The 10,487-nt window shown below is 44.0% G+C and overlaps 1 protein-coding gene across 1 annotated transcript; it reads left to right on the plus strand.

Annotated features, from left to right (window-relative positions):
* Window positions 1–428: 428 nt before the first annotated feature.
* LOC118082693 (uncharacterized) lies at window positions 429–10,081 on the plus strand. The gene is made up of 8 exons (XM_035110548.2): window positions 429–502; window positions 1,038–1,147; window positions 2,700–2,753; window positions 4,306–4,389; window positions 5,417–5,510; window positions 6,314–6,384; window positions 8,484–9,629; window positions 9,744–10,081. The coding sequence occupies exons 1-8, from the start codon at window positions 429–431 to the stop codon at window positions 10,079–10,081; spliced, it is 1,971 nt and encodes a 656-aa protein (XP_034966439.1).
* Window positions 10,082–10,487: the final 406 nt, after the last annotated feature.

The following is a 10,487-nucleotide window of genomic DNA, read 5'->3' on the forward strand; positions in this document are numbered from 1 at the left end:
ATGTGATTACGTCTTAGGAGCACCTATATTTACAGCTCATACTCAGTGCACTGAATGACAGATGGACCTATGCACTACATATGCACTCAAAGCAAAACACATCAACTCAGTTACTTTTTTTTAAAAAAAGGAGAGGGAGCTGCTTTCTGATTGGGTGCTGCATAATGACACCATGTTGTGCAGTGGTGTGGAGTTGCAATTCATGAAGGATGGGGAAGCGCAACTGGGAGAGCTGGTGGAACTGGGAGTCATGGCATCAACACCAATTTGGAATGTGAGATCTTCTACCCCTGAACACATTCTGCCTCTGCTTACCTCAAGGCAACCCAAGGCTTCTGTACTCCCATTGTATTTTCAGAAAGAGAAATCACCCTCACATTTGGCTGCTCTTCTTCTTCAGCTTCCCAGCTGGTCTTTGCATTGGATGGATGGACATCATGGTGGATTACTACAAAATCCTGGATGTTCCTCAAAGTGCCTCTATGAGTGATATTAAAAGAGCGTAAGAAAAATCCTTCCTTGGGGTGCCCCTTTTCCTACAACCCTGTAATCTTAACCTTTCCTCATGTTGCTTCTCTGTCAACATTTACCAGCAGGGCCTGATATTAAGTGACCTAATTTCAGGAAAGGTCCCATAGTTCAGAAGCAGAACACCTGCCTTGCATTTAGAGGGCCCCATGTTTAATTCCTACCATCTCCAGGTAGGGCTGAGCAAGACCTCTGTCTGAAACCCTTAAGAGTTTCTGTAGATAAATACTGAACCAGATGGACCAATGATCTGACTCAGTATAAGGCAGGTTCCTATGTTATTAACTTGGCTTCCTCCGTGGACAATTGAGGCAGAAATCCAGTTGCAAGCTATTGCCTCATCATCACCATGATAATTCATGGTCTGAGAAACTGTCCAGAATAATGGTACTAGAAGATGGTCACTAACCTATTTGGGTGGTTCTCACCATTATCATGGGGGATAGCATAGGTGGATAGTTCTAGGATGGATAGCCACTAATGTTTGTTGCATCTTGTAAACTATGCAGGTACAGGAGTAAAGTGCTCAGATGGCACCCAGATAAAAATCCAGATAACAGGGCAGAAGCTGAACAGAAGTTCAAGGAGGTTGTGGAAGCCTACAAAGTCCTTTCAGACAGTAAGGCACCCAGTTTCTCTTCAGCGCTCCTTTTCTTCCTCTCTCCAACAGAACATTCACAGTCACAACAGCTAAGTTATTTTTATTAATCCTAAATAAAAACATAATGAACATGGATTAAACTTTGTCAACTGCTCTAGAATGTAAATATATGAACAAATAAAAATAGTAACACTCAATTCTTTAGGCAGCGACACAAGGTTGCATAAGTAATTCCAAACTTCCTTCGTTCATTTTTTTGTTTGCACAGTCGGAATTGTTAACACATTTTCTCCCAATCCTTCAATGCACATATGAGACCATTCCCACATTTGACCTTTGTTTTCTTCCACTCTAGTTTAAGCTGCTTAATCTAATCTCCATTTACAATTATCTTTGGAAGGATGGAAGTTCAACCTTCTACCTTGCTGACAGAATGATTTATTTTTCTTAAAAGAGGCTTGGATATGGAGAAACTACCTATGATTGGAACTAAACTTTACAAGAAATATGGATCTGCCACCACTCTGTCCTCCTTTATCTCCAGTTCCTAGTAAGATATAGCATAATAATACAGTTTGGACTGTGGGTCAAATTAGACTCAGCAGGAGTCTCAATTTGGGCTGCAAGGCTTCCCCCCCCCCAAACAACACCCACCTGCTCTGCACCCGACATCATTTGCAACATCAGGTGTGGGGCAAGTAAATACGTGGTTGCAAAGAAACAAGAAGGAGTTTTAAGCACACTCTTGATTGTTCCTTGGCAAGTGGAGCTCACTAACAGCAAGGCCTTTTCAAGCTGGTGTGGTTTGGAGTCAAACTGCACTTGTAACTGGACATTTTTATTTTGTAGACCAGCTTTGCAAAGAGCTGCAGAGAAACAATACCCTTTTGCAGCCATGGTTTGAATTCAAACCATGCCTGCAAAAGGGCAACATGGGGCTCACTGTCAATATAAATCAGTTGATCAGCACTAACAGAAGGCCCCTCTGAAGTTGTCACCTGACATCATAATAAGACAATTAACAATTGGGGGGCACCTGTCAAAGTGGCCTGGAGGGGGCAGTGGAAGTCACGTTCTGGCCCAGCAGTTGGAAAAGATACCACACCCCATCATGCGCTGTGCATCTCCCCACTGTCAAACTGATATTACATTCTTCACATACACTTCCCAACCATGCTTCCCCCAGGGAGGCTCACCTGGCGCCTTCATCGTATCTTTTGGCAACAGGCAAAAACATTCCTCTTCTCCCAGGTCTTTGTTTAATTAACCAATTATGGCCTTTTAAACTATTTTTGTTTCTTCCTATGTTATGTATTTTTGTGTTTTTATAATGTAAACTGCCCTGTGATCCTCAGATGAAGGGTGGCATAGAAATGGAGAGAACTGAGGTCCAGAGACAGCAACTTGTCTAATAGCCACTGAGCTGGATTTATGGATGTGGTGTGGTTTGAACCAGGGACTTCTTGGTATCTTTAACATGATGCAGAACAGCAGCAATAAAACTGGAAAACTCAAAGCTAGAGATGAAGAGGCAGCTTGAAATTTTCTTCCACTTTTACTTCTATTCCAGGAAGCACGCGTAACCAGTATGATGGGAGCAGCACAGAGACTTCCAAGGAAACAAGTGAGTAGTCCAAAGAAGAGGCCAAGGGCCTCGTCCCAACCTCTGATTGAGCCTAGTAACATCTCTAAGGCTTAGTGGGACTTACCAACCTGTCCACTTCAGATCCTCTTGGATTCACATTTTTCCAGCCTTTCACCACATTTCCACATCAGTTTGCATTTTTTCCCTTGAAGCCCACATATTTTTGCAATCATTTTTCCTAAAGTGCATGATTTTTGCATTTGACATTGCATGCACTCTATCCAGTTTTTCAAGCAATTTCCTCTAGGTGGAGGTAAAGGGACCCCTGACCATTAGGTCCAGTCACGGACAAGTCTGGGGTTGCAGTGCTCATCTCGCTTTATTGGCCGAGGGAGCCGGCGTAAAACTTCCAGGTCATGTGGCCAGCATGACTAAGCCGCTTCTGGCGAACCAGAGCAGTGTACAGAAACACCGTTTACCTTCCTGCTGGAGCAGTACCTATTTATCTACTTGCACTTTGACATGCTTTCGAACTGCTAGGTTGGCAGGAGCAGGGACGAAACAATGGGAGCTCACCCCGTTGCGGGGATTCGAACCACCGACCTTCTGATTGGCGAGCCCTAGGCTCTGTGGTTTAGACCACAGTGCCACCCGCGTCCCGGCATTTCCTCTAGCATTATGCATTTTGGAACATGATTTTCATGAATATATGTACACTTTTTTGTACACTTATTTTGCTGGAAAATGGTGTTGCAAAATTCAGAGGGGTGTGACTTTTGAAAGACAGCTGCGTTTCGCTTTGTGTACTGGATATGCGAATTGGGTAGGTTTGCATTAAAATGCTAAACAAACAAATTTCTCCCTCCATTCCTGACAGGACATTAATGGTTCTGTTTAGCACTGGGCTCAGGAGAGCAACTGAACACTCTTTGCAGCTGTTTCACCCACTTTTTAAAAAGATTGCTCCAGCAATCTTTAAAAGGGTGGGAGAAACTGGTGCAAAGAGCATTCAGCCCTCTCCTGTGCTCAGACAGGATAGTGGGGACCACAAAGGATTTTAATGGGTGTGTGGAGCAACCCACCTGTCAAACATGTGATGCCAGAGCGGTGTTGTGACTGCCAGATGGATCATCTCACCACCTGCAGAGCCCAAAAGGTTCCCCACCCCTATTTTACAAATACCTCAAGAGCTATGAATGGTTTTCAAAAGTTTTCTTCAACCATATGTGTTTAAAGAGATCCAGAATCTAATTTTGTTTCCTTACGCACAAAGAAGCATGCCGCCGGTTGAAAATAGTACATGTAGGTATATATAGAAATATAATACATGTAGGTTGACTGTATCTAGGGGTTCCATGACTGCTGCAGCCTGGTAGATTGGAAAGCAATTTGGAGCAAATAACTAGTTCTGCCTCCAAGGAGAGATTCTTTTGCCTCCTTTCCTTAATCCTCACATACATCCTGGAAGGAGACGATGCAACAACTTTGGTGATGTTGTAACAGCTTATTTTTATTTTTCAAAACCATGTTATTTACATATCCCTTTCAAATGGCACAGCATTGGGAATTGTTTCCTTTTCTCTCTCCTTAGAGAGATCTGAGGATGAGAAGCACCTGTCTGTGTTTGATCACGATGGCATCAAAATATTCTTCACAAAACAACGTTCTTCTTCAGGTAACCTTTACATCCTTTCTCGGAAAACTGCTCTGCTGTGAAGCCTCTTGGTTGCCACAGCTGTTAGCTTAGGAGCGCTAAAGTGAGTACCCAGGGCCTTTTTCCAACCAGAACTTACCGGAACTTGTGGGAACTCAGTTCCGGCACGTCTCACTTGGGCTCCATTACCATGATAAAAGAACAAGGGAGGCAATCACGGTGAGTTTTGGCACCTCTTTTTCTAGAAAAATAGCACTGCAGGTACCTATATTACATACCTGTGGTGAGGCTTCTGTTTGTGGCACAGTATTCTGATAATAAGAAAGAGAAAGAAATAGCCAGATTTTAAGGATTTACCCAAACTAAGAATACAGATGGACCAGGCATAAAGCTATGCTGTAGAAAGAGAGCAGAAGAGCAATGCCTATATGTATCCTAAGGAAAAGATTATTTGGGAGGGTGTGTTGATCATCATCATCATCATCTCTCTCTCTTTCTCTCTCTCCCTTTGCCTATTTCTAGTTTCAATATTTCAGTCCCACTTGTCCTTCTGGTGCTTCATGCCAAAATGGTGACTAAACAGCAGCATCTGCTGTTGTTACCAGCAACCCTTCCTCCCATTGCCAGTGTTATCAGAAAAAATCGCTAAAGCTGATGTAAAAGTCTGCTGGGGCGGAAGCTGCTATAGAGGTGATTTGATCCTTAGGGAGCAAGTTCAATAGCTCCAGATGTCCTTTTCAATCTTATAACTAGTATCGCTGAGGTAATTGACGAGAGCAAGTGTAGCCAATATGATGACCTCCTGATGTTTTGGGAATCAAACCTGCACCACCCCCAGGAAGCATTGCTATGATTATAGCAACTTCTGGAAGGCACTGTTTTGGCTACCCCTGACCAGAGCATCTTACGAGAGGGGATGAAAGATGAATTACACTGTGCTTGTTTTGTGTGTGCTTGGTGTGTGTGTGTGTGTGTGTGTGTGTGTGTGTGTGATATTTGTGGCCTAGGTGCACTTCATAATGAGTATGTGGCAACCTGTGTGTTTCAGATTTTTCTGTATCCTTCTTCAGCGCTCCTAAAAGGTTCCATCACTTTTCCATCATGACTGCCTTCATGAATGGCAAAAAAATCACAACCAAAAGGTAAGGGGGGGGGACCCATCTTTGTAGGAATCTTCTCCTTAAGTCTTGATTCCCCTGGCTGCATTACTCTTTCTGTTTGCAATGTGCAAGCAGGTCCAAAAGCAAAATGCCTCTGAAATACCAGTTGCTGGGAATTACAGGTCCAGCTTGCAGGCTTCCCACGGACATTTGTTTGACCACTGTGAGAACAGGATGCTGGACAAGATGGGCCATTGGTCTGATCCAGCAGGCTTGTTTTATGTTCCTAACTCCTGGGTCCAGGATTATGTAGCGTATCTGTGTTTATACTTTGTATGTTGCTTGGAGTCTTTAGGGTAGCAAGCAAGTAATGTGTCTGACTCTCTCAGGTTTACAGGATGTGAGAGGGTATCTGTATGTCTCTAGAGGAAAGAGGTATGTGAGTGAGTTTAACAGTCATATGTCTGCCTTACAGAATTTGTGAGGAAACTTTTATTAGGTGAATATTTGAGACAACAGTGACTTGACGGGCAGATTCCTTCACACATATAGGAACAAGTAAAGTTCTCACATGCAGATGCGTGCATACAGGGATATATCCTGTGTTTGAACATGGAGGCTATAATATGGAGGCTTCTCTTGTTCCTAAAGCAGGCTTCCTCAACCTCGGCCCTCCAGATGTTTTTGGCCTACAACACCCATGATCACTAGCTAGCAGGACTAGTGGTCAGAGTTGATGGGGGTTGTAGTCTCCAAACACCTGGAGGGCTGAGGTTGAGGAAGCCTGTCCTAAAGCCTCTGTCCCTTGTTTGGTCGGGTAACTGTGTGACATTTCTCCCCTTCAGACATCTTGAGAATGAAAGCAAGTACTTGGAAGTTGAAGAGGACGGGAAGACGGTATCTATCCATGTTAATGGTAAATTTGAGTGGGCTGTATTATGCCTTGTGACAGGTGTTGAATGCTTACCTCAGTGTGTACAGGGCACCTCCGAGGAGCCTGATTTTCAGAAAGCATGCATTCCCTATTGAAAATTGAGACACCCAGAAAATTCTGACTCAGAGGGTTTTTTGTTTCTTTTTGTTTGAAAACCACCTTATTCTCTCACAGCTCATTAGGCAAACAAAAAACAAAACAACAACCAAATAAGAAAACATGTTCTTTGTCCTGTGAATTATAGGTAAGGATGATTAGCTCTACAAGCAAACGAATGAACAAATGAATGCAGGATATATGCCAAATACACTCAAATTTGGAATAAGCAATGGAAAAGACAGAATCATTTCATTGATTAGCATATGTTGTATTGGTGTAATCTAGGGAATCTACAATATTCACAATATATTAATGCCTGGAAGGGCAGGCAGGGGGAAGAGGGTAACATCCAGCTATTGCCAACAAAGTTATACGTAGAGTAGACCTGTTGAAATTAATGAACCTAAGTTATGCATATTCAATAATTTCAATGTGTCTACTCTGAGTATGACTAACACTGAATAAAACCCATTAGGCCATCATGATGATGACAGCAGCATTTATATATTGCCCATCTGACCAAGTCCTCTGGGCACTTTACAAAGACAATAAAATACAAAATCCTGTTTACAAAAACAGAACAAAACAAAACACCTAAACCTACCAGTAAAAACCAAAAAATAAAAGCCCAGCAATGCCACCCCCAAAGCAGCACAAGACAAAGCAGATAAAAGAATTATAACCAGCACAATCAGCATAAACCAGGGGATGCTGGGTACAAGAAATGAACCCTCTCTGGTTTATTCTAGTATTGTTCTCATTTACTTGGCAAAATTATGCACTTTAGTAAATTCAGGCAAGGTTCTCCATTACCTGTCTTATATCTCCTTCAATGTCTGCTTCTCTCTCCTCTGTTGAATTTAAAAATGTGTGTGGTACATTATTATCTGAACTTCCATGGGACATGATAATGATAATGAGTGGCATGCGGTGCCTCTGTTCCATTCACATAACAGACTTCTGCTTGGCACAAAGAAACTTCCTCCCCTGTATAGCCATTACAAACCCTTACAACTGCCCTAGGGAATCCCTGGGAAGTCCTGTTGCATGAATGGAATTTTGCTTACACAGCATTGAATACAACCCAATCTGTTTACTCTTTTTCTTGGGTATTTCCTTTGTGTGAGTACGATTGGTGTTCCTACTAAAGCCACCAAATGCAGACCACTGATGGGCCCCTGACCAAATTCTGGTGGGCCACCTGGTGGATGATGGGATACTCAAGATACCTTGCTGTTGCCTCAGGCAACATAGGGACTTAGAGACCTTATGGGGACCATAGGGACTGAGAGAGAACATGTGTGGCTGAATTCAGCTCATCCCTAGAGTGTTAGACCAGCTTCAGACGACCTTGGACCAGCCACCCTTTCTCAGCCTAACCTACCTCACAGGGTTTTTGTGCAGATAAAAGACAATGAGTGCCATTCAGAACTCCTTCAACAAAAGGACAAATTAAAAATATAATAAATCAAAGATAAGGCAACAAGATCACAGGGCAGGGCAGGTGGGTGGGTGTGCACACAGCCCTACTATATATCAACTTTGTCTCTCATTCAGTGGCCAACACCATTAACAATTCTCTATTCTCAACATACCCTTAATGCAAATAGGATATAAGGGTGACAAAAAGGATTGGATCTAGACTTAGTCATGCTTAGAGCAGACCCACAGAAATCTCAAGTTGATTGTGACTATCTTAAGTTGCACTGATTTCTGTGGGTCTACTCTAAGCATTATGAAGTCTGAATGCAACAGAATATGTAGTTAACATTATTGTCAGTGAGTCATCAGAATTCTGGTTGTTTACATGCTCTTCTAATTCCATTCAATGGGAGAAACACAAACCATGCCCTGAAATTGTGTGATAATTTTTAATCACGCTGGACACGAAAAGAGTGTGTAAATGTAGATCCTAGGCTTATTTCTGTAGCTCCATTGCTGGAACAGACCTCCAGTTGACCAATATATTCTGGCTCTTGCAGGCATACCTGTTTACGATAGAGAAACTAACGCAAACAACTGGGATTACAGGTTGAACAGGGGCTACTATTACCCAGAAAAGAATCAGTTTTGGACATGTGAAAGGCGTCGGTGGGCAGAAGACTGGCGTCGGTGGGCAAGCCAATGGCGAGACTGGGCAGAAGAGTGTCGAGAATGGGCTGAAGGAAAGCAACACGAGAAAGACAAGTGCTTTTCTGGGGCTAATGCTGGTCAACGCTGGGCAAAAGCAGCACAGGGTCCAAAGGCTAGTGAAGAACATCTCAGGTCAGACAGGGGTTGTCCTAGGCCAGGGGAAGGGAAATGTGATCCGAAAGAGGGGCATAAGACTAATAAGGGACTATCTCGCCCAAAAGTGGAACACTCCAAGTCAGATAAAGGGTATTTTGTGTTTCCCAAGCCAGGTGAGAATTCTGGACCAGACGAAGGGCATCTCAAGGCAAACAAGGGGCAACAGAGAGTGGACGAGGGGCATCCCCCATCAGATAAGAAGAACCCAGGAGTTGTTAGGCTGGGGGAGGGACATATGGATCAGGACAAGGGGCATGCCACAAGGAAAAAAGAGCAGCCTAGGCAGGACGAGGGGCAGCCCAGGCCAGATAAGGGGTCCCTCAGTCACAAGAAACCAGACCCTGTGTGTAATGAATCAGCTATGAAGCGCAAGGTGGTTTCTGAACACAACCCTCAGGCTGGGAATAGGGAGCCTCATGCTGGGAAACAGAAGCAACAGGCAGAAAGAAGCAACCCACGTATTGTGAAAAGCGAAAAGCTGTTCAGAAAGAATGAGCCGAAGGATGACAAGCCAGAGTCCAAAGGTGAGAAGCACAGGCTTACTTTAGAGTCTGAACCTGGGAAGGGAACAGAATTCAATGATATGAAGGGAAAGGCTTGTGCTGACACTAAAGTGGCTCCTCAAACACATCTGACTTCCTCTGGTGGCAAATGGCTACCACTGAAAAGGAAAGAGCCCCAGATTCGGGCAAGAAAGCCATATGGCAAGAGGAGCAAGTCTCAAGCCGGAAGGAGGTCCTCGCACGGTGGTAGGAGCAGGTCCCGGGCAGGGAAGAATAGGGTGCCTGATGGACAAAGTAAGGGAGAGCCTGGGGGGAGCAGCTCATCTAAAGGACTCGGTGAAGAACAGCCTGAGGGGAATGACTTTGCTAATGAACCTGGTAAAGGAAAGCCTGAGACGAACGACTCTGTTGAAGGACGCAGTTTAGGAGAGCCTGAGGGGAATGGCTCAGGTAATGGAAGCAGGGAGGTGTCTCCTGAGGGGAAGCAGACACATGCAGATTCTAAGGGTGCACTGCAAGGTCGGAAAAAGGGATCTCTGTCAGCTCTCCTGGGGGGTGACGTTTCTCTCCCAAAAAAACACAGACTGCTCAGAAGAACGGCACAATGCCGCCTCTTATCTGAAGGCCAGGGCGAAAAGCATCAGTACATATCTGAAACGAGCCAGTTCCTCAGCATGAAGGACCAACGGAGAAGGAGACTGACGAAACTCTCTCAGTCTGGTACACAGCTTCCAAGTATTGATGGCCAGAAACTTGGAGCGAATCAGTTCCCAAATGTGACTCATTGACCAGGGGCATGGTCAAGCTAGCTGGCACACATGTAAGCTCACCGTCTTGCTCACTGATTTGTGATCACCTCTGACTTCTGTGTTCACACCAGGCAGTACAGGACCCCACATTTGCTGGGCTGAAATAGGAAGAGTTTCCAGAGATTGTGGTCTGTAAGGGAGGTGTGTTTTTCAATAAAGGCAGTAATGTAACTCTCACAATTTCTTGGTATGTGCTTACTATTCGGTAAGAAACAGGATATCTATTCAGGAGATGCTGAGCTAGCTCTAGATTTCTACATTCCATATGAACCTGATTTTCCCCATAATCAGAATAGATTTGGGTTTGCTGAGCATCTGCTCACTTTAAATTCACCAGTGTGTTTCCATTTATGTTTGTAGATTATAGGATAGCCAAGTACACACA

Source organism: Zootoca vivipara, chromosome 1 (assembly GCF_963506605.1).
Source record: "Zootoca vivipara chromosome 1, rZooViv1.1, whole genome shotgun sequence".
Classification (NCBI taxonomy): Eukaryota; Metazoa; Chordata; class Lepidosauria; order Squamata; family Lacertidae; genus Zootoca; species Zootoca vivipara.

What these genes read in the sequence shown, in the direction of transcription:
- LOC118082693 (XM_035110548.2), top strand. Translation starts at nt 429, where the DNA reads ATGGACATCATGGTGGATTACTACAAAATCCTGGATGTTCCTCAAAGT. An exon ending in ATGAGTGATATTAAAAGAGC is followed by an intron (nt 503 to 1,037) that starts GTAAGAAAAATC and finishes TAAACTATGCAG; the next exon opens with GTACAGGAGTAAAGTGCTCA. An exon ending in AGAGACTTCCAAGGAAACAA is followed by an intron (nt 2,754 to 4,305) that starts GTGAGTAGTCCA and finishes CTCTCTCCTTAG; the next exon opens with AGAGATCTGAGGATGAGAAG.